The sequence below is a fragment of the Mobula hypostoma genome, chromosome 2, assembly GCF_963921235.1.
Source record: "Mobula hypostoma chromosome 2, sMobHyp1.1, whole genome shotgun sequence".
Taxonomy (NCBI): Eukaryota; Metazoa; Chordata; class Chondrichthyes; order Myliobatiformes; family Myliobatidae; genus Mobula; species Mobula hypostoma.
The window spans coordinates 86003913-86031329 of record NC_086098.1 but is presented as its reverse complement, the minus strand read 5'-3'; the positions used below and the strand labels follow the sequence as shown (position 1 = coordinate 86031329).

Here is a 27417-nt window from a genome sequence, read left to right as displayed (position 1 = left end):
AAAATATTTAATTGTCAGAGTACGCAACTTGGACATTATGATATTTCAAGACTCTCTGGGCTGTGAACTTGGTTTGTCTTATACCATGTGTTATTCTAATATAACAGAACCATTGGATACTACATTTTGGATTTTTAAAGTATTAATCTTAGGCGATTCCTAAGTGAGCACTTGTATTTGTGAATTGCTTTATTAACCCTTTTCCCATTGAACCTTCTCAAATGCACTCTTATTTTGTACTTTTCCTTTCTAGCCATCATGATAAAGCATCATAGTCCCTCGTCATTCTAATGGCCTAGTTGTCTCCTTTGGTTGACGCAACAGACTGGTGTCATCCACAATTTAGTGCTCCCCCATCTTTGTTTCTACAATCCCTAGTAATGAGGGAAGGCATGAAGGAAGAGCAGGGGAAAAAGAAAACCTTCCCAGCTGGTTGCATGTTTTTGACTCAATGCCTAGTATGGAAACACTAATGCCCAGGGACAGAAAACTCTACAGAAAATGGTGGATACAGCCCAGTCCACCACAGGCAAAGCCCTCTCCACCATTGAACACATTTAGACAGCTCTGCCACAAGAAAGCAGCATCCAACATCAGGGACCCACATCATCCAGGCCATGCACACCTTGCTACAACCATGGGGCAGGAGGTACAGGAGCCTTTGATCCCACATCACCAGGTTCAAGACCAGTTATTACCCTTCAGCCATCCTGCTCCTGAACCAGCATGGATAGTTTCACTTACCAGAACTCTGAACTGACTCCACAACCTACAGATTCACTTTCAAGAGCTCTATCTTTTGCACATTGTTTGTCAGTCAGTTTTTATGTATAGATTTTAATAAATTCTACTATTTTTCTTTGTTCCTGTATATGTCCACAAGAAAATGAAGTGTAGTTTATGGTGACATATATGTAGTTTGATAATAAATTTACTTTGACTTTGTCTCAGGGAAACCAATGCATGAAATGCAGATGAAACATTTGTCCTGCCCCCTCCCTGATAACTTCGATGGTTTCCTCCTCCTATAATGTCCTCTATATAAATTTCCCAATTTAATATTCTGCTACAATGGCAGGGTAGCAGTATCTAATGTGATATGCTGGGTTCCTGAAGAACATTGAACAATGTTAGTTTTCCTTCTCTTTTCACCAGACAAGATTGTTGCTTCTTACAAATCTTCTGGCCAAACATGGTAATCCACTGAATCGAAAGGACCTTGAGTATCTGGCCAAGTAAGTAGATCTGAATCGGGCTTATTATCACTGACATAAATCGTGAAATTTGTTGCTTGGTGGCAGCAGTACAATACAATTCATTTTTTAAAAGTTACAATGAGATGTATAAAACAAAATAGATGGTGCAAAAGGAGAACAAAATACAAGTGGTGTTCACGGACCATTCAGAAATTTAATGGTGGAGGGGAAAAAGCTGTTCCTAAAATATTGAACGTACGTCTTCAGGCTCCTGCGTCTCCTCCCTGATGATATGTATATGCGGAGCAAAAACAATAACAGAGCAATAGGATTAAACAATTTTTACTGAGTCACGTTAAGTCACTGCAGAAGCTGGACAACTTACTGCGAGCTATGAACTGAGCCCTCAAAGACACAAACATGCGCACTCAAAGACCCGTGTGAAAGGAAAGAGCCTTCTGCACAATCATCGGCTGTGTGTGCACTTGCCACATTCTTGCAATTGATCCGATACTACCATTCAGAGAAGATATAGTAGCAAGAAAAAGTTTGTGAACTCTGCAGTTACCTGTTTTTTTTGCATTAATTACTCACAAAATGTAGTCTGATCTTCATCTAAGTTACAGAAATAGACAAACCATCTGCCTAAACGAATAACACACAAACAATTGTACTTTTCATGTGATTATTAAACGCGTTGTTTAATCATTCACAGTCCATGCTGGAAAAAGTACCTTGTCTCTTGTATTTAATAACTGGTAGAACCTCCTTTAGCAGCAATAACCTCCACAAAAGTTTCCTATAGCTGCTGATTGGTAAGGAATTTTAGACCATTCCTCCATACAAAACTGTTTCAGTTCTATTTCTGGGACATCTTGCATGAACAGCCCTCTTCAAGTCATGCCAGAGCATCTCAGTTGGGTTAAGGTCTGGACTCTGACTTGGCCTTTCCAAAACACAAATTTTCTTCTTTTTGTGCTGTTGATTTATTCTTGGGCTTCAGATCATTGTCTTGTTGCATTATCCAACTTGTATTAAGCTTCATGTGATGTACCGCTACCTGTAAAATTTCTTAATACAATTTTGAATTCATTGTTCCCTCAACAATTGTAAGCTGTCCAGGCCCTGAGGCAGCAAAGCAGCCCCAAACCATGATGCTCCTTCCACCGTGCTTCACAGTTGGGATGAAGTTTTGGTGTAGGTGTGCATTATCATTTTTCCTCCAAACATGGCGGTGTGCATTTCTGTCAAGAAGTTCAACTTTTCTCTCATCTGTCTACAGAATGTTGACTCAGAAGCATTGTGGGACATCCAGGTGGTCTTTCGCAAACTTGGACGTGCAGCAATGTATTTTCGGAGAGCAGTAGTTTCCTCCATGGTGTGCTTTACTGAACACCATTCTTGTTCAGTGATTTTCTTAGAGTGGATACATTGACAGAGACTTGAGCAAGTTCTAGAGATTTTCGCAGGACTTGAGTTCTTTTACATCTCCTTCAGCATTGTGTGTTGTGCTCATGGTGTGATCTTTGCAGGGTTTCCACTCCTAGGGAGAGTAGCAACAGTACTGAATTCCCTCCATTTGTAGACAGTCTCTCTTACTATGGACAGATGAACACTCAGCTCTTCAGAAGTGCTTTTGTAGCCTTTTCCAGCTTCATGCATCTCTCCAATTCTTCTAGGGTCCTCTAAAAGTTGTTTTGATCGAGGCATGGTACACATAAGCAGATCTTTCTTAAAGACCAGGGTCTGTCGGTAAATTAACTTTGTATTTTTTTTATATAGGGCAGGTCACCTCTACAACCCACATCTCCAACCTCATCTCATTGATTGGACGTTTGTGTTCTGTTCTACTGATTTCGTTCAATGAGAAGTTATGTTTTTTGACAGTATGAAAATGAAAGCTGGATCTTTCGGAATGATTAGGAAATATTTTTGTATGAAAAGGATGATTAGGAAATATTTTCGGATGGAGAAGATATTGCCCCAGAGGTTCACATTCTTTTTTGAATCTAGACTGTGATTGTTTAAATGGTATACTCAGTATTGACGAGAAGAAGTGCAATTGTTTGTGTTATTAGTTTAGGCAGATTGTGTTTGTCTATTATTGTGACTTAGATCAGACCACATTTTATGAGTAATTAATGCAGAAAACCAGGTAATTGCAAAGAGTTCATAAACTTTTTCTTGCAACTGTAGTAATAATTCACAATCACTACTGTTAAGATTGTTAATCACAATGAGGCACCTTTTTAGGAGGTTTGTGTTCTGTTCTACTGATTTCATTCTATTGAAATTGACTTACAGCAGATTCCAATTTAAAGACTGTGCTTCTTAACCTAATATTGGAATGATGAAATATTCAGAAACTGGCTTCACCAAAGTTCACATCTCAGTCAGACCGTACTTCCCAGAACTAAGTCAACAGTGACTCAGTGACTTTTCAGGATATTGAGCACAGTGACAAGTAAGATGGAAGTTATTTTTTGGTAGTGTTAAAATGAAAGCCAGATCTTTTGGAATGATTAGGAAATATTTTTGTATGGAAAAGATGATAGTTTCAGTTTTTATCTTGTGTGATCTGCAGTTGGTTTTATGTCAGTGATTTAACCTGAGTTAGATGGACCTTTGTTTACCAAAGGCATGAAATGGATATGGAACAAAGACTCGTATATAGATAGATTAAAGTGTCATGATCGTGTTGAATGCCAGAACAAGCTCTTTGATACTGTATTTTATGTCATTTATGTTGCTGCACTCCAGGAATTCTGCCCAAAGTTACTTCACTCCTAATTGTTACTGCATTCCTTGAGTAGAGAATTTTAAAACATTTTTGGCAGTAAAAGAAGTACCATATGAAAATAGAACAAACGTTTAGAGTCAAGGAGTTTTATGTTGTCAGACTAACTGCTGGTAGTTTATGGCAGCAATGTGTTACTGTGTCTCTTCCACTGAAACTCTTATTAAACAAGTCATCCTTGCTGCCTGCATTCTTTCAGTAGGTGTTCTATCCTTTTATGTGCAATGGCTATATGAACTTTAATGGTGAGACTTGTTGTTCAGGCAGACGGAAGGGTATTCGGGAAGTGACCTGACTGCACTGGCAAAGGATGCGGCGCTGGGTCCAATTCGAGGTGGGTGATTGTACAGAATCAAAGAAAACCATTCAACCCATTGACTGAATTGACTATTATGTCCAAATGCATTTATTTTTCTTGCTTTTTTTCCCCTCATTATTCTTGCCATTTAACATGCACTCACTGGCTATTTTATTAGGTACAGGATTGGCTGATTAGATATTTCCATTAATGAGCAGGTGTACCTAATAAAATGGCTGCTGACTGTATTACAAACAACAAGGAGTTCAGCACTGAGCCCTAGTCACAGGTATTCATTCACAAAAATATCTTAAGTCAATGGTGTGAAGTTGGAGTTGTCCTTTGGCTCTGGCCATTTAAGTAGATTTTAAAAGATTAGCTTAATTTGTCACGTAAACATCAAAACATAGTGAAAAGTGTAGTTTTGTGTCAATAACCAACACAGTCCGAGGATGTGCTGGGGGCAGCTGTGAGTATTGTTACAGTTCTGGTGCCAGCATAGCATGGCCACAACTCACTAACCCTAACCTGCACATCTGTGGAACAGGCATAGTCATACTTTATTGATCCTGGGGGAAATTGGTTTTTGTTACAGTTGCACCATAAATAATAAATAGTAATAAAACCATAAATAGTTAAATAGTAATATGTAAGTTATGAAATAAGTCCAGGACCAGCCTATTGGCTCAGGATGTCTGACCCTCCAAGGGAGGAGTTGGAAAGTTTGATAGCCACAGGCAGGAATGACTTCCTATGACACTCTGTGTTGCATCTCGGTGGAATGAGTCTCTGGCTGAATGTACTCCTGTGCCCAACCAGTACATTATGTAGTGGATAGGAGACATTGTCCAAGATGGCATGCAACTTGGACAGCATCCTCTTCTCAGACACCACCGTCAGAGAGTCCAGTTCCATCCCCACAATGTCACTGGCCTTACGGATGAGTTTGTTGATTCTGTTGGTGTCTGCTCCCCTCAGCCTGCTGCCCCAGCACACAACAGCAAACATGATAGCACTAGCCACCACAGACTCGTAGAACATCCTCAGCATCGTCCGGCAGATGTTGAAGGACCTCAGTTTCCTCAGGAAGTAGAGACTGCTCTGACCCTTCTTGTAGACAGCCTCAGTGTTCTTTGACCAGTCCAGTTTATTGTCAATTCGTATCCCCAGGTATTTGTAATCCTCCACCATGTCCACACTGACCCCTGTGGGAGCACCCCAGAGAAAACCCATGTAGTCTCAGGGAGACTGCATAAACTCAGTGGCAATTGAACCCCGATCACAGTTGCAAAACTGCTGCTGCTGTTCAGCATCACGCTAGCCACTACACTACTGTGCCACCCGGAGGTAAGATCGACAGCAGACTGGCTTTTACCAGAATCCATTAGCTTTGTTGTCACTTTTAGCAAACGTTCTGAACTATACATATCCACTGTTTCTAGACTTTCTTCGATCTAAATTACATTTTCCTTTTGCTTTAGAGCTCAAGCCAGAAGAAGTGAGGAGCATGGCTGCTAGCGAGGTGTGGCTTATTTCTCTTGTATTCAGAACATTTCCCTGCGTTTCCCCCATTGTGTTTGCACCACCACAGTGTATCGTGTTGCAGTTCGAAAACACTTATTGTTAATCTCAATTTGACCATTTTGCAAGATTAGTAAGCCACGCATGCTATCTAACCAGCCCTGACTTGTGCCTTGTATTCTGCCTGTCCAGGTGAGAAAGATCCGACTTTCTGACTTTGAGGATTCATTAAGGAAGATAAAGCGCAGTGTGGGCCCTCAAACCCTTGAGGGGTACAAACGTTGGAACGAGGACTATGGAGACACTGCTGTTAATTCATGACGGAACAAACCGATATCCGGCTCCAATCCTTGCTTTAAAGGACTTGGCTTGATTGGGGAGCGTGATGTGGGTTGTTAGCAGTAAACAACATCCAAAGTTGTTTCAGCACAGGTCCTAACTGGAAGCAGGAACACAAAAGCTGACGGGATAAGTTTACATAACTGACTCTTTTCCATGATGTGCTGTATCCTTTTAAACCAAGTTTTTCGGGAGTCTTTGTGCTCTGAATTTCTGACTGTGTAACTGGCAGGCAAAGAAGATTTTGTTTAAGATCTAGAAATACTCTATATCATCTGTATATTTTGTTTCTGATGTAAAGAAGTTGGTCCCTGTTCAGAGTCTACTTAGTAGAAGCACAATAGGAAGAATCGTGCCTTAAGTTTGCAGTACACTTATGACCTATTATCTTTGGTCCTTTTCCTCCTATAAGTAATCAACTTTTTTTTAAAGAAAAACATTAACATTATTCACCTGTTACAGGTAATTAAATCTGTTCAGTGCCAAATACATTACTAGTTGTGCACTAATAAAGTGATATCCTTGTAAAATATTTTTGGTGCACATCGGCTTTCAAGAGTTTCTCTCATTTATTTTGGGTAATTTGATTTATTTTTTGATCGTTCTACCACTAATTAACTTCGCCTTGGCCTTTGGATTTTTCAGCGCATTGTTTATCAGATAGACTTGGTACGAAAGACTTGCACCTTGGAGGAAAAGCAAAATTTTGCCTGTAGAATTCAGCTCAGTATGATTTTTTCCTCCCCCAATATTCTTTCCTTTACTTGGCTCAATCCTTTGAAAATATTGTTGCAGGTTGAGTAATATGCAATTTCATAACATTGAGGTAAGCCTGTGATCATTGGGCTGCCCATTAATTGTCTTCTGAAGCTCTTCGTATCTTTTTGATATAACGTCTGAACTCTTTTAAATTCTCTTTGCTTCCTTGTATCCCTTTTCCTGGACCCTGAGTTTAATTTCCATTAATCTTCCCAGTTTTGCTATTATTACTCCAGGTGATTTGGTAGTCATTCTCAAGAAGTTCTGGAGAGAATTTCCTGCTCATATCATTTGCTATTGTTATAGTTCACAGCGAGGAGGCAGGACAGTAGGATGAAGGATACCAGAGTGTGTATATATTTTAAAAAAAATAAGTTCCAGGAAAGTAAATTATCAGAGGCAGAATGCTGTTATCTACAACCTCCCTTAAGGAAGCCCCTGGATGAGGGCACCCAGTATACTTAGAATTAAATAGCAACAGCTTTATCATTGACTTCTATGCAAACCATATTTATACTGTTTTGTAGCTTGCCCAGAAGGTTGTATTTCTTTATCACTGTTTTCCTGATCTTACAACAACCCATGAGATTTCTCTTAATGTTGACAGATTGCTATATATTAATGTTATATTTTGTTAATTGTACAAAATAATTTTTATAGAACACAGTGACTGTGCTTAAAACTTTAAATTATTTGTAGTTGAATGCCCATTATGCAAACTTTTTTTTAAGAAGAAATGATCACCCTGGAATTTCAGGTTATAATTTCCTTACTCTGGTGACTAAAAGTGGGGACCGTTCATTCCAAAGCCTTTCTATTTGAATTCTGGTTGAGGGGAAGCCTACTGTGTGTCTCTTTTGGGTGAGGTGGGCTCTTAGTGGGGTGGGTGTAGCCTGACGATCGAGAACTGAAGAAGGTGGTTCTGGTTTTGGAGGTTTTAAGCAATTCTTTGTACCGACTCTACCTCATTGAACAGTTGTGCTGTGCTAGTGCTCCTGATCACTTACAGCTTTCTTATATGGTGCGCACTTAGTGTTTTTTTTGCCCTTGAGATGCATCTGACCAAACTGAATCGGCAGAGCTTATAATACCCTGTAACCATTAGAAGGTCTTGTACTGCAGACTGTCTGAATGCGAGACGTGTGTTGAAAGGCTATGACTGCAGACATGGAGTGGGAATGAAGTGTCCTCGAATTCAGCAAGCACTGAAATAATAAAAGGTCTGAACATAAATACTAGGTACCTTTGTTGTTCAGTTTGATCTGTGCTTTGAAACTCTCTTCCAGGATTTCTGGCTGTTATCTGTGAATCTATACTGCCAAAACTCCTACCAATACGACCATTAACTCATGCAAAGTAATTAATTGATGTGTGAATTCTCTGACTTTGATTACCTTTTAAATGATCCTTTAACAGATTTTTACATCATTGCATTGAACTTGACGTGAGTAGACAGTTTAGTTACACGCATGGTATTCAAGATTAGACAGTGATATTGTTTTTATTCTAACACTTGTAACTCCAACACTCGTACTGCTGAAAATGGTATAGAGAAAGGTGAAGTATCCCAATTAGTAAATACTGTATTTTTGGAACTTTATTTTTTTTGTATAGATATGCATGGATGATTTATTTTTTGTCTGTTTGTTTCTCATGTCTAATATATTGATAAATAAATTTTTAATTTGAGTTCTGGGATTTGTGAAACCCGTGATTTTATTTTTGCAGTGCTGAAGGCCAGTGAGTAGGAAGGTTTGTATTACAATGCAAGCACTTAGATATCACCAGTACCAGCCTACCCAGTATCAAAGATGTACACTCTGTGGCCACTTTATTGGGTACCTCCTATACCTAATAAAGTAGTCACTGATTGTATATTCATGATCTTCTGTTGCTACAGCCCATCAGCTTCAAGGTTTGACGTGTTGTGTGTTCAGAAATGCTCTTCTACATACCACTGTTGTAACATGTGGTTATTTGAGTTACTGTTACCTTCCTGTCAGCTTAAACTAGTTTGGCCATTGTCCTCTGACTTTTCCTATTAACAGGGTGTTTTGCCCACAGAACCGCCACTCGCTGGATGTTTTTTGTTTTCTCGCACCGTTCTCTGTAAACTCCAGAGACTGTTGTGTGTTAAAATTCCAGGAGATCAGTTTGAGATACTCAAATCACCCCTTTTGGCACCAAAAATCATTCCATGGTCAAAGTCACTTAGATCACATTTCTTCCCCATTTTGATGTTTGGCCTGAACAACAATTGAACCTCTTGACCATATCTGCATTGAGTTGCTGCCACATGATTAGCTGAGTGTATGTACAGAAAGGTGCCAGAGAAAGGCCAGTGATATCATGAAGGATCCCACCCACTCTGTTCATGGACTATTTGTTCCAGTCCCATCAGGGAAGAGGCTACCCAGCATCCATGCCAGGACCATGAGACTAATGAAGAACATAGAACAGAACAGTACAGCGAGGGCAGGCCCTTCTGCCCCCAACATTCTGCCACCAAATAATTAGTAATCAAATGTCCAACTAAACTAATCACTTCTGCCTGCCGGGTCCATATCCTTCTCTTTTGTGTGTGTGTGTGTGAGAAAAAAAACAACAAACAAACAAACAACAGCTTGCCCCTCACATCTCCTTTGAAATTACCCCCTCTCACCTTAAGTGCACGCTTTCTAGTTTAAGACATTTGAACTCTGATACAGCCTGTGTATTCTATCTGTGTTTCTCATAATCTTATAATTTTCTAAGAACCCAAGTTTGTCCAACCTCTCATTATAGCACATGCTCTCTAATCCAGCCAACATCCTAGTAAAACAACTTCTGCACCTTCCAAAGCCTTGACATCCTTCCTATAATGGGGCAACCAGAACTGAATGCAATACTCCTGATGTGACCTAACTACAGTTTTATAAAGCTGTAACATAACTTCCTGACTTTTGAACTTGATGCCTCGACTAAGAAGGAAAGTCATGCCGTGTGCCTTTTTAACCACCCTGTTAACCAATGTAGCCACTTTCAGGGGCTGTGAACTTGGACCTTAAGATCCCTCTTCCTCAACAATATTAAGGGTCTTGCCTTAACAGTGTACTATCTCTTTGCATTTGACCTACCAAGGTGCAACACTTCACATTTGGCAGAGTTAAATTCTGTCTGCAATTTCTCCTCCTATTATCTGCATCTAATCTATATCCCACTCTATTCCTCGCCAGTCATCTACAATACCACCAAACTTTGTACCATCTGCAAGAATGCTAACCCACCCACCTACACTTTTATCCAGGTAAATTATATACATTACAAACAACAGAGTTCCCAGTACAGGTCCCTACAGAACACCACTAATCACAGACCTCAAGCTAAAATATATTCCTTTGATCACTGCCCTCTCTTCATGGGCAAGCCAGTTCTGAATCCAGACAGCCAATTCACCATGGATCCCATGCATCTTAATCTTCTGGATGAGCCTTCCATGAGGGATCTTGTCAAATCCATGTAGACAACATCTACTTTCAGTCACCCTTGTCACCTCATCAAAAACTGTAATGAAGGTAGCAAGACTCGATTTGCCCCGCACAAAGCAATGCTATGCTGGCTCTTCCAAATTAGGTCATGGCTTTCCAAATGCTCAGAAGTACTATCCGGAAGAATTCTTACCAGTAACTTCCCTACCACTGACATGAGCCTCACCTGTCTGTAGTTTCTAGGATTATCCTTTGAATAATGGAACAATATTTAAAATTTGCTAGTCGTCTGGGATCTTGTCTGTGGCTGGAGAGGACACAGAGATATCGGTTAAGGCCCTGGCAATCTCTTCACTTGCTTCTCTCAATAACTTGGGGTATATCCTATCAAACCCTGAGGACATCCTCAATGATGGATACTGCTTTCCTATGACAGCATCCTTCAAGAATCTCCACCACCCAGGCCATGCTCTCTTCTCACTGCTGCCACCAGGAAGGAGGTGCGGCAGCCTCAAGACTCTCACCACCAGGTTCAGGGACAGTTATTGCCCCTCAACTATCAGGGTCTTGAGCCAGAGGGGATGATGTTACTCCACTCACCCCATCACTGAACTGTTCCCACAACCTCTGGACTCACTTTCAAGGACTCTGCATCTCATGTTCTCAATATTGCTTATTTTTATTATTATTATTTTTCTTGTATTTCCAGTTTGTTGTCTTTTGCAAATTGTTTCTTTGCCCATCTTGTTGGGTGCTGTCTTTCATTGATTCTATTGCGTTTCTTTGTATTTAAAGTGGAATCCCTCAAGAAAATGAATCTCAGGGTTGAATATGGTGACATATAGATATGCTTTGAGAATAAATTTACTTCGAAATCTAAACTTTTTAATGTTTTTTAAGAGACCCAACGCTACCTCCTCCTTTACCTCGCAATGCCATGGCATATCAATACACTCGGCACTGATCTCCCTATTCTCCACGTACTTCTCCTTCGTAAATACTCATGTAAAGTACTCATTAAGGACTTCATCCACATCCTCTGCATCCAAACAAATGTTCCCCTCGTATCCTTGAGTGGTCCTACCCTCTCCCTAGTTTCCTCTTCATCCTGATTTTTTTTAAAAATATAGAACGTCTTGGGATTCTTTCGAATCCTACTTGCCAAGGACTTTTCATGGGCCCTTTGGCTTTCCTAATTCCCTTTCTGAGTTCTTTTCTGGCTTCTTTATAACCCTCCAGGGTTCTGTTTGATTTTAGCTTGCTAAGATTTACATCCTTTTCCTTCTTGACCTTCCTTCTGATGGGAACATGTGTGTCCTGTGTTACATGTTCAAGGAGATCTGTTTTTTTTTTGTGAGAATGCTGTAATGGTCTTTTGGAGGTCACCTGATGTGATTTTCCCACTGATGTGAGGTCACGTGATGACATGTGCCCCCGTGACTATATAAGGGTTGACTCAGGTGACGCAGTAGGTTTCTGAGTTTGTAGATTTCCAGGTAGAACGTGTTGTGCCTCCGTTTCTGTTGCGTGTTTGTTTTTGTGACACAGTTTCATTTTTAAAACGGAAGGTGCATTCTCTTACAAGACATTGCATTTTGGACTGGAAATTTGTGGCTGGAGGTGCCAATTTACTCAATTCCGACAGTTTTGAAGGGAGAGTGAAGAATTCATCGAAGTGAAGGATCGAGAGAAGTCGACATCGTTTGGCAGTTTAATAAAAGATCGACCTTATTGAGTCTTCCTCGGAGAGAACCTGCATCGAGATAACTCTTGCAATAGCGTAATGAGTTCATGCACAAAGGCTCTCTCTCTCTCTAAAAGGAATTTAAAGTCAGTCGATTTAAACTGTTTATTTTCGGCATCGGGAATCCTGTGGACGGAACCAGCAGTAAAAGTGTGTCGGTGAAGAAATCTTTCTCCAGAGAAGTCTCTCCCAATTGAATGTGTAAAACTGTTGGACTTTTGAAGTTATCGCTTTAAGAACTGTTTTTGCACTTAAAGCTTTAAGAACCAGAGCCGAGTGGAGTTGATGAAGGGCTGCGTACCTGTTTAACCTCCGGTTAAAGTTTTCCTTTTTTTTTCCCTTATCGCTTATATGTGTTTAATAAATGTCTGGTTGTTTTCATAAAACCTGTCTTGATTAATATTCATTGTTGCCGGTTACGTAACACCCGTCTTCTGTGCAGTTGGTCTTTAAACATCCTCCACATGTCAGATGTGGATGCCCAAAAACAGCTGTTCCCAATTAACTCTTCCTAGTTCCTGCCTAATGCTCTCATAATTTGCCCTCTTCCAAATTACTACCCTCCCACAAGGTCCATGCTACCTTAAAATTTGAAGAGCTGTGGTCACTGTTAGAGAACAGTCACTTGTCCAGGCTCATTACCCAATACCAGTTCCAGTACAGCCCTCCTCTGTTGGACTATCAACAAATTGATTTAAGAAATACTCTTGGATGTATCTTACAAATTCTGCCCCATTTAAATCTCTTGCATTAAGAAGGACTGAGTTCATACTAGGGAAAGTCGAGGTCCCCCACGACAACAACTCTATTGTTTTTACACCTTTCCTTATTCTGCTTGCATATCTGTTGCTCAATGTCCCGCTGGCTACTGGGGAGTCTGTAGTACAATCCCATCAGAGCGATTACACCCTTCCTGTTTATGAGTTCCACCCATGCAGACTCTGGGCAAGCCTTCCTATATATCTCCTCTGAGTGCAGTTGTGATATTGTCTTTGGTTGTGCAATTCCCCCACCTCTTTTACCTCCCTGTCTAACTTTTCTAAAACATGGAAACCCTGGAACATTAGCACCATACCTGTCTCCCTCTCAACCAAGTCTCTGTGATGACCACAACATCATAGTTCCATGTGCTGATCCATGCTCTTAAGTTTTACTCGTGCTCTCTCTCTCCCCTCCCCCCCCGCTCCAGTTTCCATCCCCCTTCCAAACTAGTTTAAACCTTCCTGAGTAGGACCAGCAAGCCTCCTGTCCAGGATATTGGCTCTCCTCCAGTTCAGGTACAACCATCCCACCGTACAGGACACCCCTGCCCCAGAAGAGACTCCAGGGATCCAGGAACCTGAAACTCCGCCCCCTCAACGAGGTCCTCAGCCACTCATTCATCTGTACTGTCATCCTGTTCCTGCCCTGACTAGCACGTGGCACTGGGAGTAATCCAGAGATTACTACCTTGGAAGTCCTCTTCAGTCTCTTTCCTAGCTCCCTATACTCCTCGTGCAGGCCTCTTCCCCTCTTCTACCCGTGTCATTGATGCCCACGTGCACCACACCCTCACCCTTTGAGAATTGTCTGCAGCAGCTCTGAGACATCCTGGACCCCAGCACCTGGGAGGCAACAAACTCTCCTGGGATCTTTCATGACTACAGAATCTCCAGTCACCATTGCTCTGTCTGACTTTATCCTTCAGAGCTGACCATAGTGCCACTGGCCTGACTGCTTCTGCTGTCATCCCCACCCCATCCCTACCGGCAGTATCCAAAGGGGTATACTTGTTGCTCAGGGGAGTGGCCACAGGGGTCCTGCACTAACTGCTTATTCCTCTTTCTTCTGGTGGTCAGTCATCTACCATCTGAAGCCTGCACGCTGGGTGTGACCACCTGGGTAAAGGTTTCATCTGAGGTTTTCAGCCTTCTGGGTGGTCCTGATTACATCCGGCTCCACCTCCAGTTCCTTGACCTTGTCAGTCAGGAGCTGAGGCTGGGTGCACTTCCTGTAGATGTAGTGATCAGGGAGACTGAGGTGCCCTGCAATCTCACATCTCACAGGAGGAGCATTCCATTACCTTTACCATCCTGCCAACACTGAACTAAGGATTTACAGACAAAAAAAACTTTACCTGTTCTTAAACATGAGAGATTCTGTAGATGCTGGAAATCTAAAGCAACACACATACAAAATACTGAGCTCCTCCAGCAGTTTGTGGGTGTTAGCTGTTCGTACTTGTGCATTCTCTCTAAAACCTTTGGGTTTTGCACTCAGCTAGGTCACTTACACGACCTTCTCTGCTTGAGCTTGTTATACCTTTGGCTCCAACTTAGGCACAAGTTTCACTATCAAAAACAAAGGATAACAAATGACTTGGTACCCTTAGCCTTGGTCTGTCATCACTGAAGCCTGTGAGCCAACGCCTGACCACTCTAACGCTGGCAAATTCCAACAATGGCTGCTCTGCTTACACCTTGCTTTTTATTGGCTCAAATAAAAGTCACTCCCGGTGAGACTTATTTTCAGATGGCTTCTGCCGTGCTGTGATGTCACTCTCACTCACAAAACTGGACTCAAAAATAGTTACATCTCCCAAGCCATCAGGTTAGTTAACACTTTAACTCCCATTAACCCACCCCACCACCACTACTATATCCACATCAACCTGTGTCACTTTATGTACACGCAATCAGTCTTATGTATATAAAAGTTACCTGTACATTGTGTTTTATAGTCCTGTTTAATGGCAGGGCAGACTTAGACGTACCTTACTCCTACTTTAATTTCTTTATTCATAGACTAAGGAAGGAAATTCCACAGCTTTGGGAACTGGTTTTCAGAAGGCCTTTGACAAGGTGTTGCACATGAGGCTGCTTAGCAAGATGAGAGCCCATGCAATTGCAGGGAAGTTACTAGCATGGGTGGAGCATCGGTTGATCATCAGAAAACAGATAGTGGGAATAAAGGAATCCTATTCTGGCTGGCTGCCGGTTACCAGTGGAGTTCTACAGGGGCCAGTGTTAGGACTGCTGCTTTTTACAGTGTATGTCAATGATTTGGAACATGGGATTAATGGATTTGTGGCTAAATTTGCCGATGATACAAAGATTGGTGGGGGAGCGGGTAGTGTTGAGGAAACAGAACTTGCAGAGAGACTTAGATAGTTTAGGGGAATGAGCAAAGAAGTGGCAAATGAAATACAATGTTCGAAAGTGTATGGACAACATTTTGGTGGAAGAAATACACGGGCAGACTATTATTTAGATGGGGAGAGAATTCAGAATGCAGAGATGCAAAGGGATTGTAGTCCTTGTGCAGGATACCCTAAAGGTTAACCTCCAGGCTGAGTCAGTGATGAAGAAGGCAAATGCAATGTTGGCATTCATTGCTAGAAGTATAGAATATAAGAGCAGGGATGTGATGTTGAGACTCTGTAAGGCAGTCATGAAACCACACTTGGAGTATTGTGCAAACACAAGGAAAGCTGCAGATGCTAGAAATTCAAGCAACACACATAAAAGTTGCTGGTGAACGCAGCAGGCCAGGCAGCATCTCTAGGAAGAGGTACAGTCGATGTTGTGCAGTTTTGGGCTCCTTATTTTAGAAAGGATCTACTAACATTGGAGAGGGTTCAGAGAAGATTCACAAGAAAGATTCCAGGAATGAAAGGGTTACTGTATGAAGAACTTCTGGCAGCTCTTGGGCTGTATTCCCTGGAATTCAAGAGATTGGGGGAGGTGGGGTGGGAATCTCATAGAAATATTCTGAATGTTAAAAGCCTGAACAGATTAGATACGGCAAAGATATTTCCCATGGTAGGGGAGTCCAGGACAAGAAGGCACGACTTCAGGATAGAAGGATGTCCATTTAGAACAGAGATGCAGAGAAATTACTTTAGTCACAGGGTGGTAAATCTGTGGAATTTGTTGCCACGAGTGGCTGTGGAGGCCAAGTCATTGGGTGCATTTAAGGCAGAGATAGGTTCTTGATTAGCCAGGGCATCAAAGGGTATGGGGAGAAGGCAGGGGAGTGGGGATGACTGGAAGAATTGGATCAGCCCAGGATTGAATGGCAGATCAGACTCGATGGGCCGAATGGCTTACTTCTCTTATATCTTATGGTCACTGTAGTCATGTTTGCTGATGGTGGGAGGTGTGGAGAGGGGGTGTAAAGCAAGTGTGGGGTTCAGCTAATATCCAGGCAAGGATAATTTACAGCTAGTGAACAGTCAGTACAGGCCAGAAAGATCTTTTAAGAAAGGTCTTAAAAGTGCGTAACTTCACTTTGTACGGCAGGTGACTGGAGCCATATGGTATACAGACAAGATAAGGATGTAACAGAAAGATGCTGGACACCTACACCAACTAGTGGACAATTACTTTACAAACTTCAAAAGTGTCATCAGTTGTTAGCTTGTAGTTTCTATTGACCTTTGAATTGTGATTGGAGATTGATTATGCAAATAAGGTGAGATTCGAGATTGCTTATTGTCATTCTTTAATATAGAAGTGTAAAGGAGAATGAAGTGAATGTTGGTCTGGATCTGTTGCAGTATAAGTAACTATATAATAGAAAGAGGATGTACCTAAAATGACGCTAGATGATGTGTCTGTACTGATGGTGTGGTGGGTTAGTGGGTGGAGGTGTCGATCAGCCTGATGGCTTGGGGAAGGTAGCTGTTTTCGAGTCCAGTTGTCCTGGCATGTCGACTCTTCCCTGATGGGAGTGGGACAGTAGTAGAGGGTCAGTAGATTAAGTGGGTACATGGATGTAATTGGGCAGTGCGGGGTTCGTTGGGACGGGAGGACCTGTGACTGTGCTGTGTATTAAAATAAAATAACATTCAGCGACATTACCTGCAGGTTCAAGCTCAGCTGAAGGTGGTGTTTTTTTTAAAAAAACAACAAAAATTTGCACCTCCACAGATTTCCCACTAGGTGTCAACATTCCCTTATCTGTAAAGTGAGGGAAGCCAATGAATGAGAACAATCAAATGTTATGGTAGTATCTCTACCCCCACCCCCCATTCCCTTCCCTTCCCTGCAGATAAGGATTAAACAGAATAAAATCCATAAAGTGGAGTATAGAGATGTAATTGTTCAAACGTGTGTTGCAAGCTAGTTCAAAGTAAAGTTATTATCGAAGGACGTCACCATGTACAACCCTGAGGTTCATTTTCTTGTGGGCATACTCAATAAATCCATAATAGAATCAATGAAAGACCGCACCCAAAAGGAAGCACAACAACCAATGTGCAAAGAAAAGCAACGAAGTCTGCAAATACAAGAAGAAAGAGGAAAAATATAATCGTAAATAAATAAGCAATAACTATTGAGATTGTGAGATGAACAGTCCTTGGAAGCATGTCCTAGGTTGTGGGAACATTTCAGTGATGGGGCGAGTGCTGTTGAGTGAAGTTATCCCTTTTGGTTCAAGATCCTGATGATAGAGGGTTAATAACTTCCTGAATGTGGTGGTGTGAGTTCTGAGGCTCCTGTACCACTTTCCCGATGGTAGCAGCGAGAAGGAAGCATGCCCTGGGTGGTGAAGTTCCCCAATGATGGATGCTGCTTTCCTGTGACAACACTTCGTGTAGAGGTGCTCAGTTACCCATCGTGGACTGGACTGTATTACTACTTTTTGCAGGATTTTCCATTCACAGGCTTCAGAGGGTGGAGAGGGCACATAAATAAGGGAGTGTGTTAGAAAGGGTTGTAGGTGAGATCAGGAAAATAAGGTGCATTGAGATTCTGCTGATGTTGGATATCCAGAGCAACACCCAATTCTGACTAGAGATCTCTTCCTTAATTTTAAATTTTAAAAAATGGAAGTGGACACATTAAAACTTAACAAATTCTTAAAGGGCTTGATAAAATTGATCCTATGAATCTGGAATTGGATCTTTCAGCATGAGGGGCTATATAGAACAAAATGTGTTAGTGTCCCTGGTTAACTGGACTCTGACAACTTGCACTTGTTCCTCAATCACACTTTATTTTACTTGTGTACAAGGAGATCAGCCCGTCACCACACTGAACAAAGAAATGTCATTTTATACTGAAATAAACTAGTTGTAAACAAATAGTGATCCAATAGATACTCTGCACTTCTGAATCCCATTACTTGTATGTTTAAGTACAATCATAATGGATATTTTAGATATTAATAACCAATTAAATCCACATGTTAAAGGCCAATGATACTTGAGAATTAGTAATATAACTGTTGCCCTGGAATCCTTTGTTTGCATCTTTGTCTTCCTATGTTTGATCATTTTGGTTCCCGGGCTCAAGCAGAAAAGCTGTACAAGAATTGGGCTTTCAAGGGCCATATTCAGGCTGGGTGACTGTACTATGTCTGCACACTCTTTCTGTCAGCTTATCAAGGCTGTAAAAAGTATCTGCACCCTGTTTGCTTATCAGGTATGTCAACCCTTGCTTTTCTGTAATTTCCACCTCATCACCAGAGCAGGCTGTTCAGCCCACTGAGCTCCTGTAGGATTTTCCATTCACAGGCTTCAACTCATCACTTCATGCCGGCCTTGGTCCCTGCCCCTGCCCCTGCCCCTGCCCCTGTCCCTACATGTGCCTATATAAAGGCCACTGCACCCTCTCACCTTAAAGCTTAAAACATGGAATGGGGGAGCAGCCTCGATGGGCCGAATGGCCCGATTCTGCTCCTGTGGCTTCTGGTCTCAAAGTGCAGGACTCTGAAGACACAAACTCAGCTTTTTATCCTCTGCCATCAGATTTCTGAGCGGTCCATAAACTCATGAACTCTACCTCACCATTTTTGCTCTCTTTTTACACTACTTATTTAATAGGTTGTATATATTTTTATAGTATTTAAGTATTGCTCTGTACTGCTGTCACAAAGCAACAAATTTCACAACATGTCAGTGACGATAAACTCAATTCTGATTCTGAGCTATGCCCTCTAGTACTTGTTATTTTGATCCTGGGAAAGAGGCTCACTTACCCTATCTATGCCTCTCATAATTTTAAAGACTTTTCATGGGTTACCCCTCAGCCTCTGACTCTCCAGAGAAAACAACCCAAGTTTGTCCAAACTATCCCTAAAGCTGACACCCTCTAATCCAGGTGGCATCCTGGTAAACCTCTTCTGCACCCTTTTCAAAGCCCTCGTACATTTCCTGTAATGAGGTGACCAGAACTGTACACAATACTCTAACTTACGCTTTCTACAATTCCATCATGACTTCCTTGACACTTGTACTCTGTTCTTAGCAATGAAGCCATCTATATCGATCTGTCTATTTGCATTGCCACTTTGAGAGAGGTATGGGCTTGGTATGAGAGGAGACTTAATTGTATACAAAATTAGAGTGAATGGAAATAATATAACTGTTGAGGGTGAGTGGCTCAAGATTAGGACCAATACAATTCCTTTGATGATGTTGGGATTCTATATAACCATATAACAATTACAGCATGAAAACAGGCCATCTCAGCCCTTCTAGTCCGTGCCGAACTCTTACTCTCACCTAGTCCCACTGACCCACACTTAGACCATAACCCTCCATTCCTTTTCTGTCCATATATCTATCCAATTTAACTTTAAATGACAATATCGAACCTGCCTCAACCAGTTCTGCTGGAAGCTTGTTCCACACAGCTACCACTCTCTGAGTAAAGAAGTTCCCCCTCATGTTACCCCTAAACTTTTGCCCTTTAACTCTCAACTCATGTCCTCTTGTCTGAATCTCCCCCACTCTCAATGGAAAAAGCCTATCCACGTCAACTCTTATCAATCCCCCTCATAACTTTAAATACCTCTATCAAGTTCCCCCTCAACCTTCTACGCTCCAAAGAATAAAGACCTAACTTGTTCAACCTTTCTCTGTAACTTAGGAGATGAAACCCAGGCAACATTTTAGTAAATCTCCTCTGTACTCTCGCAATTTTATTGACATCTTTCCTATAATTCGGTGACCAGAACTGTGCACAATACCCCAAATTTGGCCTCAATGCCTTATACAATTTCAGCATTACATCCCAACTCCTATACTCAATGCTCTGATTTATAAAGGCCAGCATACCAAAAGCTTTCTTCACCACCCTATCCACATGAGATTCCACTTTCAGGGAACTATGCACCATTATTCCTAGATCCCTCTGTTCTACTGCATTCTTCAGTGCCCTACCATTTACCATGTATGTCCTATTTTGATTAATCCTACCAAAATGTAGCACCTCACATTTTTCAGCATTAAACTCCATCTGCCATCTTTCAGCCCACTCTTCTAACTGGCCTAAATCTCTCTGCAAGCTCTGAAAACCTACTTCATTATCCACAACACCACCTATCTTAGTATTATCTGCATATTTACTAATCCAATTTACCACCTCATCATCCAGATCATTAATATTTATGACAAACAACATTGGACCCAGCACAGATCCCTGAGGCACACCACTACACACCGTCCTCCAATCTGACACACAGTTATCCACACTAATCTCTGGCGTCTCCCATCCAGCCACTGCTGAATCTATTTTACTACTTCGATATGAACGCCTAACGATTGAACCTTTCTAACTAACCTTCTGTGTGAAAACTTGTCAAAGGCCTTACTGAATCTCTGGGGCATCTTGCTCTGGAGGGCTGTCATTCAGTGTTTTACATGGATTCTTTGATCCTGGGGACTTGAAGGTAGGGTTGGAAGGCGGTCAGAATCATAGAAAGCCCATTAATGCCAACTGGACAAGAGCTGAGGAAAAATCCCAGGACTCATCCATTCACTTTTAAAATTGTGATCTTTTCTATTCTGGATGAATTATTTTTCTGACTACTCAGTGTTTCTATTTATTGATCCTTCCGTAAAACAAAAATCCTTTCTATTAACTCTGTCAAAGCTGTGTCAAAACAATGTGTACAATTAAATTATACCCATTCCCTTGTGCTAATGTCTGGAATTTGTTTTATTTTTGGTTCAGGAATGGCGGCATGCTGGAGAGAACACTATTCAATCCACAGGCATATCATTCAACAGCTCTAAAAGTAAACACTGTATTCCAGATAGGGGTTGGACCAAGGCTTTCTGCAACTGATTATGGAATGGCCACGGCAAATGAAGAAACTAGCGCCCTGGATTCATTGCTGACCTCCAGTGCAGACCGTGGTGAAGTCTGTGCTTCTACCCTGTGACTCTGAATTTTCTCCCGATTCTCCAATTTCCTCCCACGGTGCTGTGAGTCCACAGAAGAACTTGTTTTGCTTCTGTCAGTGGGGTTCAGATTGACAAAGACTGTCACAATGAGTTTTGTACATCGGGGCATCCTAGGAAAACTGGGATAAATGACAGCAGCTTTCAAACAATTTTGGTATAAAGACCCTTTCCAAATACATTAGTAAATGCAGGTGCATTAAAATACTATGCAATACTCATTTTATTGCAGTGCACAGTATTCTAATAATGCCTTTAAACACACACGTTCAAATGCAAATCCTCCTGATGAAATGCAGATTTGTTTTCTTTCCTGGCCCAAATACCAGTCAAACCTTAACAAGCATCAATCATACAGATTAGAATGAGTCAAACGAGCTCCCTTCCCCCCATTTGCACACAAAAACACCTGGTCTCCAAATCTAGCCAGCAGCGAGTGGTAGAAAACCAAATTCAATTTCATGTTTCCTCCATTTAGTGATGTGCAAAATGAGTAGTATTGTAAGATAAAAGTACACCCAGTGGCCACTTTATTAGGTACACCTCCATGTTAGCCAATCATATGGCAGTGACTCAATGCATAAAAGCATGTAGACATGCTAAAGAGTTTTTGTTCAGACCAAATATCAGAATGAGGAAGAAATGTGATCTCAGTGACTTTGACCATGGAATGATTGTCAGTGCCAGATGGGGTGGTTTGCATATCTCAGAAACGGCTGATCTCCTGGGATTTTCATGCCCAACAGTCTCTAGAGTTTACAGAGAATGGTGCGAGAAGCAGGGGGAAAAAAAATCTAGTAGGCAATTCTGTAGGCAAGAACACCTTGTTCAGGAGATAGGTCAGAGGAGACTGTTCAACCTGACAAATAGGCATCCGTTAGTCTTGTGAGACCATGGATTTGCGCCTTGGAAGGTTGTATGAAAGACCAGTAGTTGCCCATGCTGCAATTCTCCCCTCTCCATGCCACCGATGTTGTCCAAGGGAAGGGCACTAGGGCCAATACAGCTTCGCACCAGTGTCGTCGCAGAGCAATGTGTGGTTAAGTGCCTTGCTCAAGGACACGACACGCTGCCTCAGCTGAGGCTCGAACTAGCGACCTTCAGATCACTAGACCGACGCCTTAACCGTTTGGCCACGTGCCAAAGCGACAGTAATTCAAATAACCACACAGTGTGCAAAAAATCATTCCTGAATGTGCAATGCATCGAAGCTTGAAGTGGATGGGCTACAGCAGCAGAAGACCATGAACAGGAGGCACGTAATAAAGTGGCCACTGAATGTATACGCCTTGCAATGGATGTCTCTCCAGCACCTCCATTGTCTCATCACCTTTCCAGCTGCCCCTTCCTAGTGGTCTGGCCTTGCCTCGACTCGAGCAAGTGTCTGTCTTTATTTCTCAGCACGAAGTGACAACCAACAGCAGCACTCTGGGAAAGGGTCCTGGCAGTTCACTGCCACAGCCCGTGATGGAGTGTCACACTTCCTAGTGACAGTGAGCCAGAACCTGGCTTGCAAACCCCAAAACTCCCAAATGATTTGAGACCGTGACCCAAAGCATTCCCCTTCACAGATGCTGCCTGGCTTGAACTCCTCCTGCATTTCCTGGGTGTTGCTGAAGATTTCCAGCATCTGAAAAATCTCGTGTCCCTAGTGTATCTCATGCCAGAGATAAATAATTCAGACAGACTTCTATGTGTGCTATCATCAGAGTACGTCACCGTCAGGGTGCTGTCTTTCCAATGAGACATTAAACTAAGGAGGAGAACATAAGAGGATCTGTGGCACTATTTTCAAAGCAAATGATATAATTCTCCAACCTTCTCCCACAGCCATTTTAATCAGAGCTCTGCCCAGCAACCTCTCTGGACATCGGAAGTTTGCGAGGAAGGGGTTTCACTCAGGTCTGGCAGCACTGGATTATGGCAGTTTATCTGAGCAGCAACCAATCCGGACTCCTGGAGTGAAATTCTTCCAGTTAAGATGGTGCTACCGAATTCCCTAACACTGCTTCTGGTACTCAAAAAGCTAAGAAATTTGACTAAAAACTTCATACAAATATCTTTACTGAGGTAAACACGAGGAATTCTGCAGATGCTGGAAATTCAAGCAACACACATCAAAGTTGCTGATGAACGCGACGGGCCAGGCAGCATCTATAGGAAGAAGTACAGTCGACGTTTCGGGCCGAGACCCTTCGTCAGGACTAACTGAAGGAAGAGTGAGTAAGGGATTTGAAAGTTGGAGGGGGAGGGGGAGATCCAAAATGATAGGAGAAGACAGGAGGGGGAGGGATGCAGCCAAGAGCTGGACAGGTGATAGGCAAAAGGGGATATGAGAGGATCATGGGACAGGAGGCCCGGGGAGAAAGAAAAGGGGGAGGGGGGGAAACCCAGAGGATGGGCAAGTGGTATAGTCAGAGGGACAGAGGGAGAAAAAGGAGAGTGAGAGAAAGAATGTGTGAATATAAATAAATAACGGATGGGGTACGAGGGGGAGGTGGGGCATTAGCGGAAGTTTGAGAAGTCAATGTTCATGCCATCAGGTTGGAGGCTACCCAGACGGAATATAAGGTGTTGTTCCTCCAACCTGAATGTGGCTTCATCTTTACAGTAGAGGAGGCCGTGGATAGACATATCAGAATGGGAATGGGATGTGGAATTAAAATGTGTGGCCACTGGGAGATCTTGCTTTCTCTGGCGGACAGAGCGTAGGTGTTCAGCGAAACGGTCTCCCAGTCTGCGTCGGGTCTCGCCAATATATAAAAGGGCACATTGGGAGCACCGGACGCAGTATATCACCCCAGTGGACTCACAGGTGAAGGGTTGCCTCACCTGGAAGGACTGTTTGGGGCCCTGAATGGTGGTGAGGGAGGAAGTGTAAGGGCATGTGTAGCACTTGTTCCACTTACAAGGACAAGTGCCAGGAGGGAGATCAGTTGGAAGGGATGGGGGGACGAATGGACAAGGGAGTCACGTAGGGAGCGATCCCTGCAGAAAGGAGAGGTGGGGGAGGGAAAGATGTGCTTAGTGGTGGGATCCCGTTGGAGGTGGCGGAAGTTACGGAGAATAATATGAATAATATATTGGCCACACATTTTAATTCCACATCCCATTCCCATTCTGATATGTCTATCCACGGCCTCCTCTACTCTAAAGATGAAGCCACACTCAAGTTGGAGGAACAACACCTTGTATTCCATCTGGGTAGCCTCCAACCTGATGGCATGAACATTGACTTCTCTAAATTGCGCTAATGCCCCACCTCCCCCTTGTACCCCATCTGTTATTTATTTATATTCACACATTCTTTCTCTCTCTCTTTCTCTTTTTCTCCCTCTGTCCCTCTGACTATACCCCTTACCCATCTTCTGGGTTTTACCCCCCCCTCCCCCTTGTCTTTCTCCCTAGGCCTCCTGTCCCATGATCCTCTCATATCCCTTTTTCCTATCACCTGTCCAGCTCTTGGCTCCATCCCTCCCCCTCCTGTCTTCTCCCATCATTTCGTATCTCCCCCCCCGCCCACTTTCAAATCTCTTACTAACTCTTCCTTCAGTTAGTCCTGACGAAGGGTCTCGGCCCGAAACGTCGACTGTACCTCTTCCTAGAGATGCTGCCTGGCCTGCTGTGTTCACCAGAAACTTTGATGTGTGTTGCTTTACTGCGGTAAATTGTTTTAAATTATTGATGCAAACAGTGAAGAGGCGAGTTCAGGGGTTGAGCCAAGATGATGTGTCGACTGGCCCAGGTGCCAGTTTGGATCACTCTGGATGCCGAAAGGAGAAGTTGGGGCCCAGAAAGAGAGCATTTGTTTCTTGTTCGACTGGCCCGGGTGCAAGATTGTCTCGCTCTGGGCACTGAGCCCATCTGAAGAGCCTGAGAGCGGCTTTGGGCTGGGTGATGGAATCTGGGCCTGGCAGTGGTGCCTGGGTCCTAGTGTGAGGTACGATTCGCTATTTAAACACCAGCCCGGACTGGAGGCGAGAACCGATTTCGCTCGCTCTCCGCGATCTTCACTCCTGCTCCAGAGCATAGAGCCTTTTGGTCAATTTAAACTGGCCCAGATAGACTGAAAAGTCAGGGTATCAGGATCTGGGATGAGAGCCAATTTCACTCACTCTCCGCGATGGTCATCTCCTTGGCACTAAGGCAATGGAGACTGCCCCCGCTGCTGTGCTCCTTGCCTGTTAATATGATGAACTGATAAGCCTGCGTCGGGGTTCGATCTGAGGACTCGGTGTTGGTTCGGAATGTCGTTGTCATTCTCCTCAGTTGTTCACCTGATTTTCTTTCTCTTCCTCTTGTGCATTGAGTGTTGGTCTTTTAATTTAATTTTCATTCTGTTTTTTTTCTTTAGTTGGGTTCTTTGTGGCTACCTGTGAACAAGCAAATAACCATATAACCATATAACAATTACAGCACGGAAACAGGCCATCTCGGCCCTTCTAGTCCGTGCCGAACTCTTACTCTCACCTAGTCCCACCGACCTGCACTCAGCCCATAACCCTCCACTCCTTTCCTGTCCATGTATCTATCCAATTTAACTTTAAACGACAACATAGAACCTTCCTCAACCACTTCTGCTGGAAGCTCATTCCACACAGCTACCACTGTCTGAGTAAAGAAGTTCCCCCTCATGTTACCCCTAAACTTTTGTCCTCTAATTCTCCACCTATGCCCTCTTGTTTGAATTTTCCCCACTCTCAACGGAAAAAGTCTAACCACGTCAACTCTATCAATCCCCCTCATAATTTTAAACACCTCTATCAAGTCCCCCCTCAACCTTCTATGTTCCAAAGAATAAAGACCTAACTTGTTCAACCTTTCTCTGTAACTTAGGAGATGAATCCCAGGCAACATTTTAGTAAACCTCCTCTGTACTCTCTCAATTTTATTGACATCTTTCCTATAATTCGGTGACCAGAACTGTACACAATACTCCAAATTTGGCCTCACCAATGCCTTATACAAATTCAACGTTACATCCCAACTCCTATATTCAATGCTCTGATTTATAAAGGCCAGCAAACCAAAAGCTTTCTTCACCACCCTATCCACATGAGATTCCATCTTCAGGAAATCTTCAAATCTCAAGGTTGCACGATTTAAACATTCTTTGATAATAATACTGTAAATGAATCTTGAATCCGGACATCAGATGTTTGTGAGGAGGGGATTTCACTTCGACCCACTGCCCAAGTTGAAAGAGGCAGCGCCAGATCGCAGTTGCTTATTTGAGCTCTGACCAGCAGCCAGTCCTGACATCATCGGAGTGGACAGAGCTGGAGCAGTGAGGCTTCAGCTCAGAAAAGTCAAGAAAAGAAAAGCTCTGAGTAAAGTTTTTTCCCCCCTTCCCTTCCCTTCCCTTTTTTACATCCGGTTAGTTAAGATAGTAGAGATGCCAGGTGGTATAGTTGAAATGTCCTCTTGCAGGATGTGGGAAGGCAGGGAGACGTCCGGTGTCCATGACAACTACAGCTGCGAGAAGTACATCCAGTTGCAGCTTCTAACAATCCATGTTCAGGAGTCGGAGGTGGAACCTGATGAACCCCAGATCATTTGGGAGGCTGAGGGTGTCATGGGTAGGACATATAGTGAGGTAGTTATACCCAAGGTGCAGGACACAGGAAAGTGGGTGACAGTCAGGAAGGGGCAAGGGGTTAAGGAGCCAGTGCAGAGTACTCCTGTGGCCACCCCCTCAACAACAGGTATATCACCATGGATATTGTTGGGGGATGAATGACTAACAGAGGAAAGTCATAGCAGTCGGGTCTCTGGCACTGAGTCTGCCTCTGTGATGCAGAAGGGAATGGGGGAGAAGAAGCAGGCTGTGGTGATGGGGGATTCATTAGTTAGGGGAATAGACGGGGGGGTTCTGTGGACCAGAAAGAAATTCCCGGATTGTATGTTGCTTCCCAGGTGCCATGGTCTGGAAGATTTTGGATCGAGTCCTCAGTATACTAAAGTGGGAGGGTGAACAGCCAGAAGTTGTGATCCATGTAGCTACCAATAATATGGGTAGGATGAGTGACAAGGTTCTGCGTAGGGAGTTAGGTGCTAAGTTAAAGGGCAGGATCTCCAGGATCTTTGGATTGCTATCAATGCCACAAGCTAGTGAGGCCAGAAA

At 42.8% G+C, this 27417-nt stretch overlaps 1 protein-coding gene across 1 annotated transcript in view; it reads left to right on the top strand.

Moving 5' to 3' along the window:
* spast (spastin) overlaps positions 1 to 8626 on the top strand; it is a 65699-nt gene extending 57073 nt beyond the window's left edge. Inside the window, exons 13-16 of the mRNA XM_063039809.1 lie at positions 1156 to 1235; positions 4257 to 4327; positions 5773 to 5813; positions 6005 to 8626. Coding sequence (XP_062895879.1) covers positions 1156 to 1235; positions 4257 to 4327; positions 5773 to 5813; positions 6005 to 6133 — 321 coding nt within the window. The 3' untranslated portion in view covers positions 6134 to 8626. The remainder of the gene's footprint in view (positions 1 to 1155; positions 1236 to 4256; positions 4328 to 5772; positions 5814 to 6004) is intronic.
* Positions 8627 to 27417: the final 18791 nt, after the last annotated feature.